Source organism: Amblyraja radiata, chromosome 12 (genome assembly GCF_010909765.2).
Source record: "Amblyraja radiata isolate CabotCenter1 chromosome 12, sAmbRad1.1.pri, whole genome shotgun sequence".
Taxonomy (NCBI): Eukaryota; Metazoa; Chordata; class Chondrichthyes; order Rajiformes; family Rajidae; genus Amblyraja; species Amblyraja radiata.
The window spans coordinates 38,310,517-38,338,052 of record NC_045967.1 but is presented as its reverse complement, the minus strand read 5'-3'; the positions used below and the strand labels follow the sequence as shown (position 1 = coordinate 38,338,052).

Here is a 27,536-nt window from a genome sequence, read left to right as displayed (position 1 = left end):
GGGATCCTTTGCAGTCTCATTTCCTGACAACAGTGCATGGGTTCCTAAGATTGATTAGCGGCGCATGGAATCACATCACAGCAATCAATGGTTAACATTGCCAGAATCAGTTTTGCCAATTTAGTTTTTAATATAGAATTCTTCTTATTGGCCAAAATAAGCATTCATATTCTTTGCACGTCATCAATGCAATCTGCAAGGTCACTTTCTTAACTCATTAGTTGAGTGCTGCCTGCTGTGAAATTAGGGAAGAATTATGTGATTCATATTTAGCAGGTGAAACGAAAGAAAATTTAGTACAATTACCTGATGGCTTGCATTTTTAAAGAGATGATCAACTAACAACCAAATTTCCTTTGGAATTTGCAGAGGTTGTTTGTCAGTTCCTATATTATCCACGACAAGATCTAATCGTGATTTCTCCTGTTGAACATATTGAGAAATTAGATGAAACAGAAAGATTTTATTACATTCTTTATAATTGGACAACTCAAAGCCCAAACCAGATACTTAAGAGCCTATTGATAAAATACAGTGCATCCGTTTATTTTTTTGAAATAATTATATCAATGATTTGCTTGAAATTCAAATGTTTGGGAATAGGAGTGGTTCAATTTTGGAGAAAAGCATAGTAACTGAAGTAAACAAACCCCCAAAGCCAAGTTTCTGATACTGGAAGATAATGGCAATCTTAGGCAGAATGCCATATTCAGAAATTGTGCTAATAGTTACTGTCTGTAAAAGGCTTTGATAAAGCACTACATCTCTTCAAACTATCCCTGGCACTTGGGCCTGATCAATTTTTTGCTGGATGATGATCAACCTGTAGAGCGACAGTGGATCCAAGCAGAAGATCCGTATATAGGATATCCTTCCATCGGAATACTTTGATCCGATTGCTTTCACTACACGGCACCCAGGATTCAACAAAGGCTCAGTTCTACATTAGAACAAGAGTTGTCCGATCCCAGATCTGCTTGGAAATGTCCCCATTCCCCACCTGATTATTGGACAGTACTAATACCACCTGTGCAGAGCAGCTGTATTGAATTATAGAGTCCCTCCTCCAAACCTCATTTTGGAGAGGACTTTCATCACGTACGTTTAGAATATTCTATCAAATGGCCTTAACCTGCCCAAAGCTCATAGGGCAAATGCTCATCAGCACTCCCACACCAAGGGAACCATATCCACAGGTACTACAAGGTTGTCGGAGATCTTTGTACCAGGTATGGTGCAAGTCCAATCCAGATCAATGACCTGTCCCAGAGCAGACTCGACACAATTAGCAATGTCCTCTAACGAGTATTTTACAATTGAGATGGATTGCCAATTTCTGATCTTGTCTCCTATTCCCTTCTGCCTTTGCAGGAGAATAATGCTGCCCATCCCCTTCGATCCTGACATGCTGCCTGCTAGAAGGATGGGGCTGTACAGTTCCAGCAGGTCTGGGCTGATCCTGTCCCACAAAGTCAAGTCAACAGGACATCACTTCTGACAGTTTAATTTGTCTTAATGGAAAAACCTTGTCAGCTCGCCAATAGCTGGTCCAGATTCTCCCACTTCTTAAACTAATTAGGCGGTACGGTGGCACAGCAGTAGAGTTGCAGCCTTGCAGCGCCGGAGACCCAGGTTTGATCCCGACTACGGGTGCTGTCTGTATGGTGTTTGTATGTTCTCCTCATGATGGGCGTGGATTTTCTCCGGATGTTCCGGTTTCCTCCCACACTCCAAAGACATACAGGTTTATAGGTTAAATGGCTTCGGTAAAAATAGTAAATTCTCCCTAGTGTGCATAGTGCTAGTGTATGGGGTGGTCGCTGGTCGGTGCTGACTCAGTGGGCCGAATGGCCTGTTTCCGCGTTGTATCTCTAAAACGAAAAAATTAAATCTCCAAGCCCTTGGGAAGCCGTGTGGTTTGTGGCCTTGAAACTGTACAGGCCTGAATGGAAGAATTTCCACATCCTTACTACTGTGTCATCTTCTTAAGGCTGCCAACCACAAAGCTTACCCCGTGAAGTTTTTGGGAGAGGAAGGGCAAGCCTGTTTCATATTATTCTATTGAGTGGATCCTGGATAGAGGATGATCTTGGGGGTACTTTGAGCAGACAGCAAGGTTTGCTGGCTCTCAATTGGAGCAAATGATTAAACAGACCAAACCATGAGAAATAATATAAATGTGTACATGTAAAAGGATTTGTTAACAGAGTATCATATTAAAGAACAAAGAGTTCAGTGCAGTTAAATTGTTAGAACAAATGGTCACAGCACTTAGTCAACCAACCTGTGATATTTCAGATGATGAATTTGATATTCTTTTGTGAAATGGTAACATTAAGCCATAAATACATACTTATTAGCTGATAATATTGGATCCCATGCAATCAAAATAAATTTCACAAGGTAAGACTACAGCAGTATTATTTGCTCATTACTGGTGAACTGAATTCAGTTCATGTACTCTGCAGATATATTTTACTAAGGACTTATATTGCACCTTATTGTGCACTGCAATGCCTACGAAGCTCCTCTAAAAAAACAAAAGGCAAAAATCCATGCCGTTAACCGATTGCAGCCAGAGCAGTAATTGTAACTCGCTTCAATTTTTCAGGTAATAAGGTCAATCCAATCAATCCTCACTCTGTAGATGTCTGAACATCAGGTAAGTACAAAAATGGGCTAAGATCATATGCTTTCCATTATCATTTATCCTGCCAACATGCAGTGCATATTCACAGATTAATATTTATTTCCTCCAGGCACCACCAGCGGAAGCACCATTTATATTCGAGGAGGATAAAGCATGTTTGGATAGGTTCCAAGTTAGCATTCACTTAAATACACAATCCAATTTAAAAAAAAGTTTCGTAATGGCAATTTGAAGCACTGTGATTAATTTATTGAAAAATGGAATTGCACTACGGATTTGACTGATAAATTGGCAATTCACGACCCCCCACCTAATTTTACGCTTGAGAGCCAGAGCTGATTGTTACTAATTTTATGCAAGGAAGAGAAGAACTGTTTCAACTCTTAAGATATCTTTCCATCAGGAGATGATGATGATGGATGCTTTTCAGCTTACATTTACTCTTTCAGGCAAATATATGAGAGTCCAAGGATAGAAGTCCAAGTAGAAAAATTGAGTTAGATCATTACATCACAGCAATCAAAGTACATTAAGGCCTGAGAACAGAAATGCTGTATTCAGCTGGCGAAGAGAGATGATGATGATGATGATATATTGGAGATAAACTTTCAAAATATGGACAACAGAAATCAGTAATCAGGACCAAGAATCGCAGCTGCCTTGAAACCATTATAGACAATAGATGCAGGAGTGGGCTATTCGGCCCTTCGAGCCAGCACCGCTATTCAATGTGATCATGGCTGATCATCCCCAATCAGTACCCCGTTCCTACCTTCTCCCCATATCCCCTGACTCCACTACCTTTAAGAGCCCTATCTAGCTCTATTGAAAGTATCCAGAGAGGCAGAGAATTCCACAGACTCACAACTCTCTGTGAGAAAAAGTGTTTCCTCGAGTCCGTTCTAAATGGCTTACCCCTTAATTAACCCCTTAATGGCTTACCCCATTAATCAAGCATACTGTACTACAAGAGCCACTCACTGTCAAATGAATGCACAAATAGGCACACTGTGTCCTCAAACCAGAGTGGAAGGATCACCTTCAACCTGGAAGTGAAATCTAAAAACGACAGCAGGGTAGAGAGAACCAACTCAGTAATTTAGTAATCAAGACGGGTATTTTCTTTGCATCATTTAATTAATCACACCAGTGACTTTATGCATAAGGTAAATGCTAAACACTCCTAAACATCACAATCTGTGATTTATTTGAGGGATTAAAAGGTAGTCTGAGATTGTTAGTCTAACTTTCCGAATGCACTATTACCTTTGCAAACAAGCAGTCATCATCCTGAACCGAGCAGAAGAGGAGAAAGAAATGGGGAAAAATAGCATCAGACAGAGAAAGATTTGTGAAAAATAAGTCACATGCAGAAACAACAGAATCAAGATCATTGACGATAATTATTCCATCCCTTGGAATACTGTTCAAGTTTAAAAACATGCCCCTTTTCAAATTGAAAAAGAACCAATGCAATTTGGTAACTACAAGATGCAATTAATTTTTAAAAAGTGCATTCAGAAATAGAAAATTCAAGCACCCCTCAAGTGTGATCAAAGAATCATTTTTTTCTATTTTCCAAAAAAAATAATTCAGCTCCAGCACCATTATTAGAATTAGAAGAGTTTCCATCTGCCAACTCTAACCGATTATCTAAAAACATGTGCAAATATAATGAAGATTACAATATCTTTAACTTTCATATGTTGATCAAAGTGACGAATGTTAAGATTTGAAACTGTCTTTGACACACAAAGCACATTCTCAGTGTCACTCTAATATCTAAACTATACAGGAACAGCTGGTCAAATTCTTACCAGGTCAATAAGTTTAGTGATAGGCACATCCCTGATTGGCTTTTTCATTCGACAGAGTGTGTCAAGTGATGTCCCAAAGCAGCTTGGCAGGTAATTCCCCCCGATTGTAAGAAAATAGTCCTTTCCTCGATCCAGATGCAAGACCAAGATATCTTCAATCTTGTCTTCGGCAGAGTTTAATAATGTCACACTGCCCTTGCTAACATAAACTTCCAGTGCAATATCCACAGATTCATCTGAAAGGGAAAGAGTATTCTCAAACCTTTTAAATAGAAACAGTCAGATAGAAACTGCAGCATTAATTGTGGTGCCTTTCTTTTTCTTTAATCCCCAAAGGCAATATTTCTAAGGATTAAAAATTCAATATGTTCGGTAGGCAATCAGAATGTGGCATGGCAGCTGAAAGCAGCATTTTAAATAAAATCAGAACAGAAATCAGGTCAGGTTGTTTCTGTGCATAACATCGACGTTCCAAGCGTATATTTTTGTCATCAGAACTCAGGTTGCTGGGAGATAAAACAAGTCTTGCAGAACAGCAAAATGGTGGAGGAGGTAGGAGAACATGTAAAATCTGTCTGATACCCTGGTTCTGGAGGGTGGAGTGTGAAGGCGAAAGGTGGAGATGTCGCGTTGGAACTTGTATGGATATTTGTGGAGGTAAATGAGTGAACCAAAACAACCTATAGCATTGGGTTCCTCTAGAATGCTGAAAAGGGAGACTATCTATTTGGTGGTGGGATTACTATATATATTAATATCACAAAAATAATGCAATGTTGGGTGAAGAATCCAAGGACAAAAGTAAAATGACCTTAAGGCAGAAATCAAGTCAATGATCTGTGACAACACCATTAATATAGTACATGGTTTGTTAACTTTAATTTACTTACCGGGTTCGAGATATCCTTCACAAGGTTCTGCCCGTAGCCACTGCTTGCTGTAATGGCTATCATTCAATTTAGGAATAAAGGAGAAATGACATGGAACCTGTCCATCATTAGTAATCTGAAACGATTTCTTTTGTAGCTGTCGGAACTTAACATCCTCAAAAGTGAACTGTAAGTAAATAGGAACAGATTGTTTATTCCCTATTTTCGTACAATTATTCTGAAGCATTCTTAAAAATTAAACTTGGAACAACAATATTAATTAGCTCAAAGATACTGTATAAATTGCATTGTAGGCTCATCACCTAATTGTCCTATTTGCTTTCACATAACCATTTCGGTATTTTGTGAAGTTGCTAACTATTAATATTCTAACTTACGGTCTATTGTTGCAGCACTGATAACCAGCGTAAGAGTGTATGCATGTACAATAATAAAGGAAAGGCAAAATCATGTGACAAAAATCAAGTGTTAGGTTAGAACATTGTCAATTGCAGTATTGTATTTTTAAGGCAATGTCTGAATCAGAAAGGTCGCAATGCACTTACATCTCTCCCACTAAGAGATAAAGAAGGCAAGAACTCATTTTCCATTCGATCCATCACCCGAACGATATCTTCGAATACCTTCTTGTACCGACGCTCATCTACAATTTTCACCTATTGGAGAATGAAATTAACAATTTCATCTTTCACTTGGAAACAAAATCTATATGCATTATATACTAATCCTGAAGAAGAAACTTTCAGTTACATATATCCTTTTCAACCTCAATATTTTGCAGCCAATCCAGTATAATTAAAACACGATCTGGTTTACAGTAATATTTTACATCCACAGAGATGACTATACATAAATATAAATCACAGGGAGATCTCTCTTGTTCTCATGCAAATGCATGGCATATGCAGTATAATGGCAAATGCATGGCAGATACAGTATAATGTGGACAAATGTGAGGTTATCCACTTTGGTGGCAAAAACAGGAAAGTAGACTATTATCTGAATGGTGGCCGATTAGGAAAGGGGGAGATGCAACGAGACCTGTGTGTCATGGTACACCAGTCATTGAAAGTAGGTATGCAGGTGCAGCAGGCAGTGAAGAAAGCGAATGGTATGTTAGCATTCATAGCAAAATAATTTGAGTATAGGAGCAGGGAGGTTCTACTGCATTTGTACAGGGTCTTGGTGAGACCACACATGGAGTATTGCGTACAGTTTTGGTCTCCTAATCTGAGGAAAGACATTCTTGCCATAGAGGGAGTACAGAGAAGGTTCACCAGACTGATTCCTGGGATGTCAGGACTTTCATATGAAGAAAGACTGGATAGACTCGGCTTGTACCTGCTAGAATTTAGAAGATTGAGGGGGGATCTTATAGAAACGTACAAAATTCTTAAGGGATTGGACAGGTTAGATGCAGGAAGATTGTTCCCGATGTTGGGGAAGTCCAGAACAAGGGGTCACAGTTTAAGGATAAGGGGGAAATCTTTTAGGACCGAGATGAGAAAAACATTTTTCACACAGTGGTGAATCTCTCGAATTCTCTGCCACAGAAGGTAGTTGAGGCCAGTTAATTGGCTATATTTAAGAGGGAGTTAGATGTGACCCTTGTGGCTAAAGGTATCAGGGGGTATGGGGAGAAGGCAGGTACAGGATACTGCGTTGGATGATCAGCCATGATCACATTGAATGGCGGTGCAGACTCGAAGGGCCGAATGGCCTACTCCTGCACCTATTTTCTATGTTTCTATGTTACTTCAAAAGCAAGATTCCCGATTGGGCAGATGTCTCATCTACACAAGATCAAGACTTCCAGTGTAGAGCTATGTACAGAACCAGACTGAGAACTGCGTGGGAACACAGAAAGCAGCTACAGCTAGATCTGTGTTGGAACTGGTGCTCAATTTTTAATAATAATCACGATATAGGTGTTGGGAACAGTCAGTAAATGTAAAAGGATACCATAATATGCATGTGCAAGCAAATGTGCAATCTCTTTAGAGAGAAAAAAGACATAAAAGTTTGGTTAGGCCATATTTAGCATATTGTGCAAAAAAAAAAAACCCGCTGGAGGAAAAACACAGCAAGTCAGTCGACATCCGTGGAGGGAAATGGAAGATAGCATTTTGATTCAAGATTCTTCTTCAATCTGAAGGGTCCAGAATCAAACATCACCTGTGCAGTCTGAAGAAAGTCCCAACTCAAAGTATTGTCCATTCATTTCCCTCTACTACTGCTTGATCCACCAAATTCCTCCAGCAGTTGGATTTTTGCTCGTTCCATAATCTGCAATCACCTGTGATTCAATATTTGGAGTATTGTGTGGAGTTCTAGTCAACCCATTACAAGAAAGCTTTAGAGAGGGTGTGGAAGTGGTTGATTCGGATGCTGCCTGGATTGTTGCGCATCAGTTCGGAGGAGAGGTTGGACAAACATGGATTACTTTCTCTCGAGCAGAGGCAAACGAGAGAATCAACAGAGGTTTATAAAATTATGAAATGCATAGAATTGAGTAGACAGTTAGAATCTATTCCCTGCAGTGGAGGACATAGGTTCTAAGTGAGAAGGAAACTTTAAAAAAAAACTGCAGTGGTGCCTGGAGCATGCTGGTACTGGTGATGAAAGCAGATACAGTGGCATCTAAGAGAATTTTTAGATGGTTTAAGATAGGCAAAAACACAGAGAATTGGGGGGCATGGAACATAATTCAGGCAAAAGGGATTAGTTTTGGTTGTCATCATATTCAGCACGGATATCGGGGGCCAAAGAGCCTGTGCATGTTCTATGTTAAGTACTGTAAGAACAAAAGATCATACCCCAATATCCAAGAGCGAGCTGACAGGTTTGTGATCACTGGTTCGAAGCTCCATATGACTTCGATAACATTTTTGCTGAACACTTTCACCTCTCCAGAGAACTCGATCACACCATGCTGGGACACGGCATTTGCCACTGCCAGGATGAAACAGTGAACATGATAGGGCTGTGTAATAGCAATGTAATAAAATACAAGATAGACTAATCAAAGGGAACATTCAAAGTGATCACCTTTACCTATCTGTTTCATTACACTTTGATGATTCTGCTGCCCATAGTTTTTTTGTGTGTTTATTTGCAAGTAGTGCAAATCAGGAAGAGATGAATAAATAGAATGCTAATTTATTGGCAAAGTCCGGAAAGATCAATTTAAAGATTTAAAAGCTTTTCTAAAATTGGCAAAACCCAGTTATGGCACAATTTTTAACTCCACATAAACTGCAGGGTCTCTGCACAGTTGAGGGAAAAACACCTGAACGGAGTTCAACCGTAATTAGGAATTATTCAACATCATTTCCTTTTAGTGGAGGACAATGACAAAAGTGGATGGAAACAGGTAATTAAACAGGAATAGAACTAAAAATGTTAGTTATATGCATTTGCAAAACCTACATAAAATTATTTTTTGCTAAATAGAATATCTGCTGAGATTTGCACTAAATGTGATATTTGCTTCAATGAGCACACAATAGCACATCCATGGGCAGCACAGTGGTAGAATTGCTGCCTTAGAGACCCAGATTTAATCCTGCTGTCTGTACGGAGTTTGTACGTTCTCCCTATGACCGCGTGGGTCTTCTCCGAGCGTTCCGGGTTAGTCCCACACTCCAAAGACTTACAGGTTTGTAGGTCAATTGGCTTTGTTAAAATTGTAAATTGACGCTGTTGCGTAGGATAATTCTAGTGTTCAGGGTGATCATTGGTAGGCGAAGACCTGGTGGGCCAAAGGACCAGTTTCTGTGCTCTATCTCTAACATCTAAAGTCTAAAATAAAGATCCACTACTTCTATGTATGGATAATACAAAGCAATTCAACATTACAAGTATGTAGCTGAGTATCATACTGAAGCCCGTGAAGCCACCAAATCATGGGCTATGGCAGGTAGACCCAGACAGGGGCCTGTGTTTGAGCACAAGAAGCTCACTAATGCAAGGTATAAGTATGCTGTTCGCTTCATCTGTAAAATGAGCAAGCTATGAAGGCTGATTCCATGGCTAAGAAGCTGCTAAGTAACAATGCTACAGATTTTTGGAAGGAAGTGAGAGCTCTTAGCAGTTGCAAAACATCTCTACCATGTACTGTAGATGGAATCTCCGGAACAGCTAATATCGCGGAGTTATGGCGACAACATTATAGCACTTTATTCAACTGTGTCCAAGGTGACTTGTATAGGGTGGAAAATATTGAGAGCAATGACTCGATGGTGATTATGTCACATGAGGTGTATCATGCCATGAACAAGCTGTCCAACAACAAAGCAAGTGGCTTGGATCATATTTCTGCTGAACATCTTAAGTATGCGAGTATGAGGATAGCTCCTCTCCTAGCTATTTGTTTTACTGGCTTTATGATTCATGGCTTGTTACCAGACTCAATGTTGTCTGTCCTGTTAGTGCCGGTCATTAAGGACAAAGCTGGTAAAGTAGGCAGCCTAAATAATTACAGTCCCATAGCTTTAGCCAGCATATTGTCAAAAGTCTTAGAAAGAGTTCTGCTGGATAGAATAAATGAGTTTGTTAACTCCACAGATAACCAGTTTGGCTTTAAAGCTAAATATGGCACTGACTTATGCATATATGCCCTAAAGGAGATTGTAAACAAATATAGAGGCAAAAACTCTTCAATCCTCATGCGCTTTATTGATGCTTCCAAAGTCTTTGACCGTGTTAATAACAGAAAGCTGTTTGGTAAAATGAGTCAAAGAGGGGTGCCTGAATACATTGTTAGAATTCTGGCCTACTGGTATGCCCACCAGACTATGCAAATAAAATGGGGCAATAGGGTCTCAGCCCCATTTGGGGTTAGCAATGGTGTTAGACAAGGGGGAATTTTGTCCCCAGTCCTTTTTAATCTATATATTGATGATCTGTCTAAACAATTGAAAGCCTGTAACACTGGGTGCGTGATTGGTAATATTTTAGTGAACCATATTATGTATGCAGATGATCTTGTGGTCTTTAGTCCATCTAGCGCTGGTCTCCAGCAGCTCCTTACTATATGTTCCATGTATGGTGTGGAACATGACATTAAATATAATGCTAGTAAGAGTGCTGTTATGGTCTGTAGAACCAAAGAGGATAAATGCCTAAAATATCCTGTTTTTAAATTGTCTGACAACAATCTTAGTGTCTGTAATAAGATAAAATATCTAGGGCATATTATTACAGAACAAATCACAGATGATGAGGATATTTATAGGCAACGACGCATGCTGTATGTACAGGCAAATATCCTCTTGCGTAAATTTGGTGCGTGTGCAGATGCGGTGAAGATGTCGTTATTTAGAGCATACTGCACACCCCTCTACACTGCGCACCTGTGGTCGAACTATTTAAAGACAAGTATGCAGAGACTAAAGGTGGCATATAACGATGCCATGAGAACACTGCTAAGGCAACCTAGATGGTGTAGTGCCAGTAATATGTTTGTGGCTGCAGGAGTCAGTACTTTAGAAGCTATCCTAAGACACCACATGTATAAATTCATTTGCAGGATAAATGACTCTAAAAATGTGCTTATTGTGGCCTTGACAAATATAAGGGTTAGCACTACACGCTACGAATCCCAGTTGTGGAGACACTGGTATCGCTGTCTCGTTGTAGGACATTGATCATCTTTTAATCTGGATTTTTAACTTAAGTATTGTGGGTTTTTGTTAAATATAAATTATGATTTTTATGTGATATACCATGATTTTATATACATTTATGATATTTGATATGCAATGCATTTTTAATGTAATGTTGCCCTTGTCTGGACCTTGAGTCCGTAATAAAGTTTATTATTAAAGCTAAGAAACATTACCTGAGAATTCAGGAAGTTATATCCTTTTGAGAATTATTTCCTCTTGCTTTTTATCTTCTCAAAGTGAGAGAAAATAACTAACTTTTAATTAATAGCTCACGTTGTAGGACTTGGGTTAAAACTCATATCATTTCAATTCAATTTCTATTGTAGTAGTTAGGAATGAAAATATCACTAGAGTGCAGGATATTATCAGGGCGATAGATTTATGAGAAGCCATTAATACCAAGCTTGAATTGCAAAAGGGAAAATGGCGGGCAGGAGTTTGTTTGGTGGCAATGAATTTCAAGTAATTCCTGTAACCTTCTGACTAGTTTAAAAATGTTCAAGCAGCAGGCCTTAACTGAAATTAATACTACCAGATTAATCACCAAGGTGAGTTTCCACATAAAGTGATCATTGGATTGGAACATCATGTACACAATTAAGCTTGTTTTAAAGTTTTTCAAAGATTATGAATTAACCAAAGAAGATTATTGTATATTATTCTGTCTAGTTTAGTTCCTTCATCTCCGCTCTTTATTCCATCAGAAATTCCACTAACAGATAGTACCAGGACAAACTTGAATCCCAGTAGAATCACTTTGACATCTGCCGACTGTGGCAAGGCCCGAATATTGTAAATAACTGCAAAGTTAAGTTGGGCAGGCTGGTAATAGTGCGGCCCGCCCTGATCAATTAATGCTTTCTATGATCGCTTTGAGCAGAAGATCAACAGGCCGGTGACATCCGTCCCATCAGATTAGTGTGTGGGTTTCCACAGGGTCACCATTGCAGAAGTTGAACCCATGGAAAACAACTGGTCTGGACGAGTCCCTGGCTGCGTCCTTTGGAGCTGCACTAGTGAGAATGGTCACGGACATCTTTAATCTCTCCCTGTTCTGTTAGGAGATACTCTCCTGCTTCAAGAAGAACACTATCATCCCAATGCCATAGAAAAGCAAGAACTTATGCGTGAATTACTATTATCCAGTGCCCCTGACATCCACCATCATGAAGTGCTTAGAGGCATTGGTTATGGCATACATTAAATCCAGCCTACCAAGCAACTAGCATATCCCCAACAACCTTTACCAACTTTTACAGATACATCGTAGAAAGCCTTTTATCAGGATGCATCACAGAATGGTTTGGGAACAACTCCATCCAGAGTGCAGACTTGACCACCCATCTACTTCACTGGAGACCTTTGAACTATCTTTAATTGGACTTTATCTTGCACTAAATGTTATACCCATAATCCTGTATCTATGGGTGGATTGATTGCAATCATGTATAGTGTTTTCATTGACTGGATAACACCCAACAAAAAGATTTTCACTCTACCTTGGTAAATGTGACAATAATAAACAAAGCTTTATTTAGAACATGACACCATGATAAACTAATCTTGAGCTCTAGTAGTCAAACTGTAGTAAATACCATTTTTGTTCAGTAAATTTTGCATTTTAAAATATTCTAAACATCTACCCAATTGGATTGGTTTACAGAAGGTCAGTGCCAGTTGTAAAAAAAATGTATGAGTGGAAACAACCAATGTACTTCTTAAAATTAACTCAATATGCATCCAGATGAAAATTGCAGGCTACAACAATTAACCAATGCTCCATAAAGTTTTGCATGAAAAACACCATTTATACATATTTCCATTAATAAATTAATTTATCAAGGTTATTTACCTCGAGTCCCATCGGTCTGATTTAGTATCATATTTGTAAGTGGGTCTGAAATGAATTTCCCCCTCATTAAAGTCTGCAAAGGCTTTTTTAGTAATGCGTTGAATATTCAGCTGAAAATAAGATAGAAACCAATTGAATAATAATCAAATATTATCCATATTTTACAAGTCACATTTCTGAAGAAAGCCAAAATGAGTTATGCACGTAACACACTGGTAAAATATTGAACTTCACAACTATATGCCAAGAAACATATCTAGAGTTTCTGTTCAGGGAAACGATAAAGATTTGTCAAATGGGCTTCTCCCGTAAATCCCTAAAAATGTATACAAGTTCTTGGAGCAACTTAGGAAACAATTAGACAATCACACAAAGTATTAAAAACTTAAATTTTTCACAGCACGTAGTTGATTTTAGTTCTTCCCATAGTTTAATCAAAAGTTTTCCTTTGTTCTTATTCTTGTTAGACCAAAATGCTATCTTGACAAAGTTCCAAATGTATCTCTTAGTTCTCATAGCTAACATAAAACAAATTTCCTAAACCCAAAAAGATTAACATTGAAATACTCAGGAGGCAAAAATATAATAACCTCCATTGAGACTGAATATGATCATACTCAAATTTGAAAATAATTTATAACTGCCAAACGTTAACTTTTCTATTTATACTCCAAATACCTCATTTGAACATTGAAATTGCTTGTAGTGCAGCCCCACCCCCTTACCATGTTATTTTTGTAGTGTGTACATGTAATATTATTGGTAGCAAACAAAATAAGAACCTATTAAATTACCACAAAATTAAAGGTTTGTTGATTCACTGAAATTAGATTTGAAGGAAAGCATTCAACTTGTTTTCACATAATGAATAGCAGGTACAAGTATTTTCCAACCTGGTCAAATTCCAATAGTTTCCTTAAATCTTGCTTGTCTATCAATGCCTTCACTTCACTGGCATCTGGGAGGCAGAGTCTGTAATTCAGGTCACCAAGCCAAAGAACAACACTAACAGAAATGTGAACAAAGTGAGAAAGGTTAGAAAATGTTGCAACTGCTTTGGGAAGATGTGGAAACATTACCTATAAACATTTTCCTTACTGCACAGGGTAACCTTATAACCACCATAAAAGGAGTGTTAGATTCAAAGACAAAACTTGTTTGTATTAATTATGGGGATATAGTAATCACCAGCAAGCTCAGCATTTATTGTCCATCCATAATGGTATTGAGAAGATAACATCCCAAGGTGAAAGCACTGAAAGTTCTAGTTGACAGGTAACAGCAGGATTTTGATTTAGTGCTGAAGAAGCATTTCTGTGCCTGACTTGGAGGGGAACTAACAAGTGGTAGTGTTTCACATGGTTGCTTATTATGTCATTTTGGGCAGTAGAGATCACAGTTTAGTAAGCACCAAAGCAGCCTTGGTAAGTTACTGTTACACATCTTGTATATGGTCCATAGTGGGGAGTGAAGATTTATGACAGTGAATAGTGTGGCATCTAGACACGTGCTTTATGATGTTTGCACAGAACTTCAGGGTGGTCTGACCTGCACTATTAATAGAGAGGATTCATCACACAATGTGCTTTGATGGAAAACCTTGATGATAAAATTTGAGTAAACATGGATCAGTTACTCCCCACATCACTAATCTGTTCTCTTAGCCATAATTTTAGGCAGCAATTGCTGGCTGAGTTTCTGATCAATGGTGAACTGAGACGTTGATAGTGGGGATTTGACATGATGGCGTCTGAATGAGAATCTTAGAACCAGCTTTGGGCAGTGTCATTCCAGTTTTCAGTGGAAGCAGTGTAAATTGGCAACAAAAATCCGAGAAATTAGTGCAATAAATGTAATGGAGATAATAGAGTATGCATATCTCATACAGTTCACACAGAGACACTGTTTTTTACACTACCAGACAGCATAGGATTAATCAACACCGACACTTAGCCTGCATTCCCCAAGTCCTCTTCCATACTCACTCGTGTTTACTAATGTTTATTGAAGGCTGATTATGTTCAGATCCTTGGAAACTCATGCGAGCACATATATCTTTATAATCCTGATTCCTTCTCTCAAAGTCCTCCACGTGAGCAGCAAGGTGAGAGTTCACAATGCAGAAACTTGTGTGGTGAAAGACAAACCGGACTGCTACTCCGCCTTTATTACCCTGTGAATTTGGACACAAATAATGCTTTGTACAGAGCTTGATACCACAAGGAAATCCTTTTGGCCATGTTATTAATTTTTTTATAAACTGGTAGTATGCATTGCATCCATTAAACTCCATCTAAAACGTCTTCTCTAAGTGATAAAATAACAAAAAAATGTGAATAGGTGCTCTTTACAAACAAAATTGTTTTCATTGGAGTGTAGCTGGAGAAAAGACAAGCTGTGTATCCTCTCGGATACTGTCAACTTTGTTCTTACCATCTTTCCCATAATTCCTGTTCCTACAGACTCTGCTGCCACATCTTTTATGTGCTTTTCGTGTTCCTTTTTCACGAACACAATCATCATCATTCCAACTAATCGAATCAGTTTTACCTAAAAAGGGAATATCATCAAAAGAACCAAATGTGTTAACTTTATACAACCAATAGTTGCATGATCTGAAATGCAAAGTCAACAGGAGAAGTAACTAAAATAATTTGTAGGGATAATCAAAAAAGTAAGGCAATGGGACCATGTGGATTGCTTTTCTCTAGAACTACAGGATCTTGACAGGCCAAATGGCCTCAATTTATGCTGCAATATTTCTGCAGTTTTCTTACCATGCTGATTTGTGTTATGTCAATTCAAAATTTTCATCAGTCATAAAATACTTTAAAAAAGCTCTGCACATTGATATTCTGTCATACAGTGTGGAAACAGGTCATATGGTCCAACTTGCCGCCCACACGGACTAAAATGCTCCATCTAAACTAGTCCCACCTGCCTGCATTTGGCCCATATCCCTGTAAACCTACTCTATCCATGTACCTGTCTAAATGTTTCTTAAACGTTGCGATAGTACCTGCCTCAACTACCTCCTCCGGTAGCTTGTTCCACACACCCACCATCCTTTGTGTAAGAAAAACCGTACTTATTTAAATTAAAAAAAAATATTAATAATTTTAACAACTTCACTGCCTTTGACTTTCAGGGTGCTCTTTACAACTTATTTGGTAACAATGGATCAACAGAAAATAAAGGACCTGTTTCACCCCAAATGTCAGCCATACTCCAAAGATTGAGGTTTACAAATAGTATGATAGTGGATAATCAGAGTTTTACTGTACACCCATTTGAAACATAAACAGGCGTCCAATTTTATCTAATTTCGTGAAGGTATTAACTTACTTTGCAATATTTAGATTTATGATGCAAACTTTTTTCTGCTGCACTCAACCATTCATTCTCCTTCCCAGAATCCATGTAAAAGAAGGCTTCAGTACTGAGATCCAACTCCTGAAAGCTGAACATCAATTTAAACAGTAATTCAAGTTAACAAACCAATCAAAATCAATTAATCAAGTTATAGTAACTTTTGTTTTTATTTAGAAGTTGCAAGAAGGATTGTAATAATTGAGTTAGACATCTCTTACCCCAGGCAGTACACATCAGGTGAATGTGCATCAGCAGATAACCAGGGATCCAGACTACAATCTGGAGACTGTCCATTTACATTCCAGGTACCAACAAAAAACCTGCAGTCAGATAACCATTCACAGCATTCTCAGTTAAAATGTACAAGCGAACTTCCCAAATGGGAATTTGATGATTTGTTTCAAAATAAACGATTCTTTCACCATACTGAAGCTTGTGATAGTTAAATCCTCAAGTTTTAAATATGGCTAAGATACTAAGATTCTGAATTATGTTAAAGCCTAATAAGTCTTAAAACATTTTTACTAAACCGGTTTAAAGGTTACTAAGGTGAGATTTGCAAAAAGATATTATAGCTCTATAAATGTTGTGCCAAATTTATGCATTTCAAACTTTAAGGTTAGGATAGATAGGAAGACCAAACAATAGAACACTGTTTGGGAATAAAAGCATTAAACATTAAAGACAATGAGTTAGTACACTACTGGACTGTAGGAAGTTTCTACTTAGAGAAAGGTCCTGCAAAATTTAGAACAAATTAAGGATCAAGAGCCTACAGCTGATTAAATATAGAATTCTCATGAAAAGGAATTAAAATACTGTTCCATGAAGGATTAAGATTGCTATTAAGGCCCTGAATCCTTATGAAAGTACAAAACCGATGTTTTTATTCAATGGCTGAGTTAACAGGAACATGGTGCCATAGAAAGAAATCAATGAATATTAGCTAGACCAAAGAGTCTTCTTTAACAACATTTGGTTGAATGCTTTCCTTCAAATCAAATTTGTTTGACTGCGATTTCTCACTTCCCAAGATAATAAACATGAAACGTTAGTTTGCTCGAGTTCTCAAAAGAAAACAAACCTAAATTAGTGGGATAAAAATCTACACACCACAATGAACATTAGGGAAATGGACTGGAATTATCTAGCCAACTCTGAACTTGTGCATTAACAACCTTACAATTCCATATGATAAGGTGATTTGTACAGACCTAAAATCTTGAAAGTCGACAAAGTCTTTTTCACGTTTTGCTAGACAATGTTTAATCAGACCTTCTCTGGCTAACGACTGATTACTTGGTTCAAATAGCTTCCGCATTGTGTTGGATACTCTTGGTTGTCCATTCCATGACCCATCTTTTTCAGATAATGGTTTGCTACATTAAAAAAAAAAAGATAAGTGCTGTTTTAAAGTGCAGGTGGGAAACACCAAGAACAGATAATAGGGAGCAACAGCTGTCAACAGCAGTTAACAAATGCTTCCTTCAGAAATATTGTCATGTGGAAAAAAAATTCGTAGATCATGCAAGCTTTAACATTATTGCCTATTGGGAATATGTTTTTTTCAATGACAGGAATCTTTATTTCTTTATATGTAAACACAATAATGGAGTTAATTTAAAAAAACTTAAATTCAATCTAAATGAATTGAAGTAATCATAGAGAACTAATTGCTTTAGAACATAGAATAGTACAGCACAGGCATGGACTCTTTGGCCCACCATGTTTGTGCTGAACATGATGCCTAGCTGAACTGATCTCATTTTGCCTGCACATGATCCATATCCCTTTATACCCTGCACTTCCACGTGCCTGTTCAAAAGTCTCTCAAACTTCACTATTTTATCTACCTCCATAACAACCCCCACCACCCTCTGTGTAAAAGGAAACTGTGAAGAAAAAGACTAGAAATGGCTTTATGATAGTGTCGGCATGCCAAGAAAATCTGACAAAAGTAATCCAGAACCGGCATGATGGATCAAAGATTCCTCACGCAATTCTTCACTCAATTTCTGTTGGATGGCACAGAAAGTGTTATGACTGCTCACAGTCCCTTTTTGCTGCAGAGAGCTGGTTATGATGCAAGAGCTGATAAAAACTCCAATAACCTAAAAATCTTGGGAAAATATCAATTCTTTTTTGAAAGTGTACAGAATTGTTTTTATCTTTTCTTGTTTTCAATTGACCAATGACAATCACATTTTCTGCTCAGGCACGAACAGCTGCCAGAAGCAAGACATCATATGCTGATCAGCTGATGCAGCTGCAAGGAGCCAAGAATTTCAGGTGTCGGAGGAAGAAATTTGCTTGATTTTTTAAAATTCCTAACAATATAAATTGTGGTTGAATTTGATTTAATTCTCTTACAGCAACACGACAACAGCATGAAATCCTAGTTGATTTCTCTTCTCACCCTAGTCCAATTATGCCAAGACCAATGTTTGTAGGTCAACTATTGCTCCAATTAATCTCAGTGGTCAATTAATAAATTAGTTATTTACTTGGTACGAGCAGAGACTGCCACAGGTGCAACTTTGTTTCCAGCTTGATTCTGTTGATTCTTCTTTTCCAGATTTAAAACATCAATGAAATCATCATCAAACCCAAACTCTAATGGAGAAGAAAATGGCAATGTAAACTATTTTAAAAGTTATCCTTAAACATTCACACATGTTTACCAATGTTTCTAGAAAGCTGTGAGAATCTGGCAGATTTAACCAAGGTGGTTAATGACCATGATATGTTGAGCAAGCAAGAGATCATAATTATAGCCAGGAAACCTGGAAATGCTAAAACACTAAATGATTGCAGATTTAAAAAAATGTAAATTGGATCCTGATATTATTCTGTTTTATGTCTGGCAACTGAGAGGCTGGTTGACTGCAGAGGAAATAAGTCATCAGACAACTGCAGTGGAGTTAATCGCCAAAGAAGATTAAGGTACAGTAGGTTGGAGATTGGTGTAAAACTCACGAGCAAACCACAAAGGGCTGGAGGAACTCTGCAGGTCAGGTAGCATCTGTGGAGGAAATAGACAGATGACGTTTCGGGTCGGGAGACTTCTTCAGATTGATTGGACTAGTGAGGAGAAAGCTAGAAAAGAGGCAAGGCTGGACAAAGCTTGATAGGTGGATGCAGGTGAGAGTTGTTTGACAGATGGGTAGAATACGTGACATTGGCTGGAGGTGAAAAGGAGACAAAAGGGCATAAGATATGAATAGGGGAGTGCAGCATAAAGCCAGAGGGAGGGATATAGTTGAAAGTGGATAGGAGGTTGGGAAGGGGGAAGAAAGAGGTTGCATAGAGGGGAATTGGGGGTCTCGGACATGGGAGACCACCACTGGAAGGAGGAGAAAGGAGGAGACTGGGAGGGTGGGAGAAATGTTTGCACATTGCAGTTAGGGGAGGTATTACTTGGAAATTGGAGAATTCATTGTTCAAACTGTTGGGTTGTAAGTTAACCACACGGATATGATGTGCTGTTCCTCCAGTTTGTTTGTGGCCTCATTCTGGAAATGGAGGAGACCAAGGACATAAAGCTTAGTATGGGTATGGGAAGGGAGTTAGCAATGGTGAAATGGTGCAAACCCCATTCGTTGCTATTCAGATTCCTTTCATTTACCACGTTTCATTTGTCTTCCACTCGGTCACTCTCCCTAAAAATGGCCCTGATTCTGCTGGTTGGAACAGCTGGTATTTTCAAATATCGGCACATACAGTAGTCACTGAAGTCCAAAAATTACTTACCATTAGTTGGACCATATGTTTAAACAGTCTCTGTTGCTGGACTTCCCATTCATCAGCAGAACAGGATCTTGTTGAGATTGAAATTGAATTGAATTGAATCCTTTATTTGTCATTCAGACCTTTCGGTCTGAACGAAATGCTGTTCTCATGGATCCAACATAACGTTAAGACTGGTTACCCCATTAATTTTAAACGGGGAGGGTGGGGTAGTGGAGTTGCAGGAAGTATGGCTGCAAATCTGTTGTTGCAAATTATTTCTTTGGTTTGATGCATTTAATTATTGAAGTGTTTTAATTCATTTCAGTGTAAAAACATTTAGTTCATTTTCAGCAGTTTTCAAATCTTTCTGGAAGCCAGATATATTTGTTGCTCACAAAGGGTGCTTTGAAGGTGGAACTTCCTCATTTCACTGTTTAATACATGATCAACCAACATTGAGCATTTGCCTTATTTATTTTTGAACATTAACCTCCGATTTGAGTATGTACATGAAGGCGAATGAAAAGCTAAAATATTTAACTTCCGTTTGGCTTTAGCAACAAAACAACAAACAATTCTTAAATCAAATTAGAACATCCAGCTATTTAAGCTTTTCCCTTCCAATTAATCTGAGAAGATATGTTCAGATTCTACACTGGTACTTAACCAACCCTGTATTTTCTAGACATTTGCCGAATAGAAACTTGGACTTTACCTGATTTACCTGCTCCGCTTCCTTTGCTATTTAGCATGCCAATCTGGGGCCAATTAGTTGATTCCAACCCAAATGGATCCATCATTACTTTATCCACACCAGTGTTTTTAAATGTAGCTGTATTTGAATAGAGGAAGAAAAAAAGACCAACAGAAGTGTCAACCGTTTCATAAAACTCAAATTACCTTCTTAGGCCGACAGATGGCACAATGGGCTAAGTGTTCGGCTGGCAACCTGAAGGTGGCCGGTTCGAATCCTGCTTGGAGTGTGTACTGTCGTTGTGTCCTTGGGCAAGACACTTCACCTACCTTTGCCTGGGACTAGAGACGGAAATTAGCTACTGATTGGCTACAATCTCGCATATTTACATGCAAATGTTCATTAATATGCACTGTCCCTATAAACAAATTATTATTATTATTATTATTAAATCATTCATTCTCATCATCAGTGAAATAGTGAAGGTCATTTCTGCATTCTGCATACATTACTAACAGCTCTCATATTAAACTTTGCAAATATCACCCGAACACGCAACAAAAGTATTCCAACACATAGCTGCTTGCCATTAACTATTCACCTTTAGCAATACTGCTTTAAACCAAACACAACAAATTAATACCTGTACTTCATAAGCTGAGATAGTCACATTAAATTTACCTGCAAAAATTTAAAACACATTTTCAAATTCCTTTAAAGTCTAACCAATCAATCTGTTTTGTTTATAACTAACTGCTAAGTGAAATCATTAAATTTAACTTAAATTGGGCATCTGAAAGGCAAGGAATATGGTCTCTTTGAGCATTACCCCCAAACCCTTTCTAATGAACTGCAACAGCCTGACTGCAACAGGGAAGTACTATGATTACCAAGATGTTACAGTGCACAAAATAAATATGCAGTGTGACACCAATCACATAAAGATTATAACTACAGGGAAGTTATAAAACAGCAGGCTGGTCAAAGTACAACAATAGGGACAGGGCCGAGGCATAGAATACCTAATTTAGAGAACAAAAGCAATTTAATTTCTATCACTCACAAGTTAGGACCATTATAATAGAGCAAAAAACAAACTGGTGGAAGGAGCAAGTCATTATAATATCTTCTTGACAATTACATCTTGCATTTAAACAGATCTTTCGAGCATTTTACTAGACTGTTCACTGTGGGGGTAAAAAAGGGTCTTCATCTGTAAAAAAAAGATTTTTTTCCTTTCTTTGATTTAAAATTCAAAGCTCGTCTACCTTGCTGAATCCTTTTTACTTCAGTGAGAAAGTTGAGGCAGAACTCGTCATCTGGTAGTTCAAAGTTGCAATTAGCCTGATCACCTTGTACACGGATCCTACATAAGCCTAAACAATACAATGCATTAATATTAGGCATTGTTGACACAGTATAATAAAACTTTAAAGATATTTAAATTTGGGAGGCTAACAAAGTTAGCATTTGCAAAATTAGATTTGTAGATACCAAAAACACGTTGTGGCTGTAATGGCAATAGGATAGTGAGCGGTTCTGTAGGAAGCATTATACAAAGTCTGATGTAATCTACAAACGGAAATTAAGTTACTTTGGTGTAAATGCAGGAGATACAGCACCTACTCTGACTTTATTGCTTCCCACCTATATAGGGACTATCTGGCGATGCAACAATTCACTTTCATTTATTCCAATCTAGTATATTGCATTCAGAACTTTGTTTAATAATCTACTCTACCCCGGAGAAACCAAATGCAGATTGAGTGATGTCTTTGCAGAGCACCTGCACTCAGTCTGCAGGGGCAACCCATTGATTCCAATTGCCCATTATTTTAATTCTCAATCTGACATGTAGCTTCCTGCACTGTTCTAAGAAAGTCTTAGACAAGCTCAAGAAAGATGAGATTCTGTGTCTTGGGTCCAAACCTTGAATGCAACAATTTCAGTTAATAAACTGTTGGTATCATAACTGGCTGTTCTGCTGCAAGTTATCCTTCGGTAATATTAACTCAAATTTTCACTGAACTAGCAATTAAATGTGTATAGGCTCTTCCAAGCACACTTCAACCGTGTGACTTGGACCATAAGCCTAAATTACACACTTAAGTCCTCAACTGCAAAGTTTAAAATCACAACCGAACTACACTTCCCAAGGAAGCAAGCTGACTCTGATGAATGACATGGCAAGAATTCCCCATGCAATTGCAATCAAGTGCTTTATCCTAGGAAAACTGGAAAAACATTAATAGAAGAAAAATTTATATCAATGAAAGGTAGACACAAAATGCTGGAGTAACTCAGCGGGACATGCAGCATCTCTGGAGAGAAGCAATGGGTGACATTCCGGGTCGAGACCCTTCTTCAGACATTGATATAAATGTATCAGCTAAGTTAGCAGCATGCTTACAGGAAAATGGAAATAATTTTTCTTCTAACTTATGGAAAATCAATCCACCTTAGTTGGAAACCCTGTCTCCTTTCCCCACAGATAGGAGCAATTCAACGTTCAGATTGACAGAAATCTTCAAAACATCTTCTCCAGAGGAAAGAAGATGCCTTGAATACTTCAGCGTGGCTGAATTTTCACTATTTTGCTAAAGCTAAATCAGTTGCCAAGAATGACCAAGGCAAGCATTCAGATATTCTGATTTAGAGAACCAGCCATGGTAATCCCTGAGAGAAAAAAAGGTTACACTGCATTATCTTCAACTTAAATTTATTAAAATAATGGGAAGTTGAGCATTCAGAGAAGCTTCTTAACCCAGAAGAAACTTAAAGAATTGAGCTTTCATGTTTCAATATTCTTTACCCTTGATGGGAACATAAACACATGCAGAAGGTGCAAGAGGGAGCTAGCACTGGTAGGTTAATAGATGAACAAAAACCATGAAATCCTCTAGAAATTAACTGGGCAAATGAGGGATATCTGCCTCCCAAGTCTATTCCAAGATTTACTTGCTAGAAATTGCAAGGATTATTAATTCAACCAATGGCCATTCTTACGATGAAACAAAAAATAGGAACTCACGTGTAAAAGGATCATCAATCAAAAGAGCCTCTTCAGCCTCTGAAAGTGAAACATTCTCAGGTTATCAAGAATAATCTGAAAGTTTGCAGCATTAGAGTCAAATTCTTCTAATGTAGTAATGTACAGTGACAACTGTTTAAACTACAAAAAGCGCTTGTGGATGGATATCACTGATACAAGGTATCTCAAATCATTTCTGATGACCATGAAGAAATGTGGCAGGGACAGAATGTTTATACTCCAGTGCATTGAGGACCAGGAGTCAAGGTAAGTCAATGAACAAATATGTCTTGGGAGAATTGAAGGAAGAGTGGCAGTGGAGTTTCCTGGAGTTAATTGAGGTATCGGTGTGTGGAGCACAACAAGGGAGAAGTGGATACGGTAAGATAAAACAATTGAATAACAAAAGAACAGATGTTATACTAGGTAGCAAAAACTCTGTTTTACTCTTCCTGATTTCCAATTCAAGACCATATGACTCATTTGTAAAAAACACATAAAACATTCATAACAAGTAGTCTATTAACAAATACAATGCTTGGGTTAAGAGTAAAGTTCATATTATCAACCTGATTCCCAGATGCAGAAAGAGGTAGCCTGGAGATGACGAGATTAAGAAAAGCCACCATGCCAACTGCTTAGTAGTGTATAAAAGCTGAATTACATAGGTGCAGCTTAAGAACAATGGAAGAAAATGCAGAAAACATCAAGGACAATAAAAGGACAATTCACCATGGACAAAATCAGGCACAGCAGAAAACAAGAAAGTGAACATAATACTTTGAGAGAGCTTGGAAATGTCAAAAAATCAGATTTAGGCTGATGGTCAAAGTGAACATAAAGGATGACATTAGATTATCTGAAGAGAGCCAAGACAGAGTTGTTTTAAAAGGAAAGGTGTTAGCTATACTCAAATAAATCTTTCTTTCAGCTTGATAGTTGTAGGATCTAAAGTGGCGGTCCGATGCCAACACTGATTTAAAAAAAATATTTTCTTTTTTACTGATGGTCAGGGTTTGGTTTTTGCGCCACAGCTACTCAACAACTTAGCTGAAGCCAAGATAACTCATTTTGTATTTCTCCACATCATGGTACACAGCATCATACAAATAACACAATTCCCAATACTTTAAAATTTTAGAATATGTTATAGTACATAGAGTCAAGCTCATCAAAATTATTAGAGATATAAATTGTATAAATATCAAAATGTAAAAGGAACATGCAATATAAAGAGGTCTCGCGGTTTATACTTTTTATACCTTGAATAATGCGGAACTGGTTATTAATGGGGATCACAGTCTGGCAACTGATTGTTCCAGCATTTTCTTCCGGAATTGTAGAGATGGATAAACTGTAATAACAACATTCACCACTAAATAAATTAATTAATAACTACGATCATTAGAGAAAACAAATGTACAGCATCACATGACAAGTTTTTAATCTGCAATACCAGAATGTCTATTGATCGCCCTCTTAATTGCATTTAATATCATTTTCTAATTCATAATATCTTGATAGTGTATCACAAAATGAACTGGCATCCCACTTCAGCAATATGGTTTTTATATTGTGATATCCAAGTGCACTCAAAATTATTATAGATATTCCTTATCGATAAGATTAAATCGTACAATAAAAAGTGGTACAATGATCTCCAAGCAATTCATGCTCAAAGGAGAGTGTCTTGAGAGCATATAGCCAAATGGAAGATGTAAAATACCAATTACATTGAACATACAATTGCTGCATGTTAGATAGGCCGTGAACCTTTGCATACAGGCAATTCAATAATATGATAGATTCGTTTCTAAGAATCAGAGAAAATTGTGTTATAGAAACATTTGCGCCAATGGAAGAAAGGGGCTTCAGGGTTAGAAATTTCAAACTCACAAGCACAAAGTTATGTTTCTGCACTATTATCAAAAACAAAAGTCTTTTCAATAGCAACACATTTATTATTGTAAGTTAAATATACTAAAGGCTGCATTTTACATTGTTTAACAAGTGTCGGAGGAGTTTGCGTGCAAATTTCAATAGCCATAACCAAATTGCAGCTTATGAAACAATGGTTTCCAATTATTGTGGGGAAGTTGCATGGAAACATTGACAGCTTTTTTGTATGTCAATTTTCAAAGCAACTTTTAGATGATTCTCTAGTTCCTTATGGAACTTGTACTATAACCAATTTAGCCCTCTTAATGCAGAGAGCCTTCCTAAATTCGCTACTCACATTAGATCCAATTAGCCTTACAGAAACACACAGTGAAACACGAAGAACTACCAATTTACTTGGGCCTCCTCCATAGCCAGAGTGAGGACAACCGTAAATTGGAGTAGCAGCACCTCATATTTCGCTTGGGCACTTTACACCCCAGCGGTATGAACATTGACTTCTCTAATTTCAGGTAGTCCCTGCTTTCTCCTCCACTTCTCAGCTCTCCCTCAGCCCACTGTCTCCGCCTCTTCCTTTCTTCTTCCCGCCCCCGCCCCCCCCCCCCCTCGCACCAGTCAGAAGAAGGGTCTCGAACCGAAACGTTGCCTATTTCCTTTGCTCCATAGATGCTGCCTCACCCATTGAGTTTTGCCAGCATTTTTGTCGACCAATTTACTTTGTTCGCTTCTAGTGATGGTGGACAAAGCTTTACAAATGTAAACTGTTAACTAGCAATTGAGTTACTTCTGTGTTATTTGTCAAAAATGACTTGAATCAGTGACCTTTGCTTCTTCGAGCACCAATTCCAGTTTGTCCCAAGAACCTGGAACAAAAGGAATCAAATTACCTCCATAAAGTTACAGCCATCTGTATCTGTCAACACATCGGGCTTGTCAAATTGACACTACTAAGGACAGGAAATAATTAGAAATATGTCTTGTTTATATAATGAACAGAACTGTACTGTCAAGGAGAAAGATGTGCCGACTTTGAAGAGGGTGCAGATTAGGTTCACCAGCATGTTTCCTGGATTAAAGAGTATTAGCAAAAAACGGAGGATGGACAAATTTAGATAGTTTTCTCCAGAGCATCAGAGACTGAGGGGTGACTCGATAGAAAGTACCACAAAATTATGAGAGGCATGGATAGCCTAGCCGGTCTATTTCCCCAGGGTTGAAATGTTAAATAGAAGACATAGATTTAAAGCGAGAGAGGGAAGGTTTAAAGGAGATTTCACAAGGATCATTTTTGTTTTTTACAGCGAGTGGTAGGTGCCTGAAACGTTTTGCCAGGGGAGGTGGCAGAAACAGATACATCAGCAATGATTGAATGGCAGTTAGACAGGCACATGAACAGGCAGGCAATGGAAGGATGTTGACCATGTGTAGATGGATCGGATTAGTTTAGATTGGCATCATGGTCAGCACAAACAACATGGGCTACTTCAACTATTTTTGACAAGCACTATTTTTTGTTTTATTAACTACTTCAGTAGAAGATTGAACAAATTTTATCCAAATATATCCGCCACTTGTGATAAATGTCTAGCCCAAAAGGCAACTATAACACACTCCTTAGTTTCTTGCATAAAACTTTATAGATTTTGGAATGATATTTTTGAAATATTTACAAAATTATTCAAGACAAGAATGGAACCTAATGCTGAAATGATTATATTTGGCGTAATGGAAGGGGAATAAATTGAACACATCTCAAAATCTATTCCTTAACTATGGTTTAATAATAGCAAATAAATTAATACTTAAATTTTGGAAGGGTACATCAATACCAACGCTTAAAATGTGGATTGCAAGTATGTTGGACACCGCTCATCTTGAGGAAATGCGATTCCTCCTAATAGATAAATCAGACCAATTCATAACGAGTTGGTCT

The 27,536-nt window shown here is 37.9% G+C and overlaps 1 protein-coding gene across 3 annotated transcripts in view; it reads right to left on the bottom strand.

Annotated features, from left to right (window-relative positions):
- Nucleotides 1-27,536, bottom strand: part of ocrl (OCRL inositol polyphosphate-5-phosphatase) — a 53,138-nt gene that overhangs the window by 7,350 nt on the left and 18,252 nt on the right. The window contains exons 3-20 of one of the 3 annotated variants that reach the window (XM_033030555.1): nucleotides 24,967-25,079; nucleotides 23,705-23,743; nucleotides 21,942-22,049; nucleotides 20,695-20,811; nucleotides 18,755-18,863; nucleotides 17,465-17,629; nucleotides 16,469-16,570; nucleotides 16,224-16,338; nucleotides 15,312-15,428; nucleotides 14,864-15,051; nucleotides 13,772-13,883; nucleotides 12,879-12,988; nucleotides 8,174-8,309; nucleotides 5,903-6,013; nucleotides 5,358-5,523; nucleotides 4,468-4,703; nucleotides 3,917-3,940; nucleotides 307-423 (exon numbers count right to left, since the gene is read on the bottom strand). In XM_033030555.1, the coding sequence (XP_032886446.1) occupies nucleotides 307-423; nucleotides 3,917-3,940; nucleotides 4,468-4,703; nucleotides 5,358-5,523; nucleotides 5,903-6,013; nucleotides 8,174-8,309; nucleotides 12,879-12,988; nucleotides 13,772-13,883; nucleotides 14,864-15,051; nucleotides 15,312-15,428; nucleotides 16,224-16,338; nucleotides 16,469-16,570; nucleotides 17,465-17,629; nucleotides 18,755-18,863; nucleotides 20,695-20,811; nucleotides 21,942-22,049; nucleotides 23,705-23,743; nucleotides 24,967-25,079 (2,185 nt within the window). The remainder of the gene's footprint in view (nucleotides 1-306; nucleotides 424-3,916; nucleotides 3,941-4,467; nucleotides 4,704-5,357; nucleotides 5,524-5,902; nucleotides 6,014-8,173; nucleotides 8,310-12,878; nucleotides 12,989-13,771; nucleotides 13,884-14,863; nucleotides 15,052-15,311; nucleotides 15,429-16,223; nucleotides 16,339-16,468; nucleotides 16,571-17,464; nucleotides 17,630-18,754; nucleotides 18,864-20,694; nucleotides 20,812-21,941; nucleotides 22,050-23,704; nucleotides 23,744-24,966; nucleotides 25,080-27,536) is intronic. The other 2 variants (XM_033030557.1, XM_033030558.1) reach the window with 2 other exon arrangements.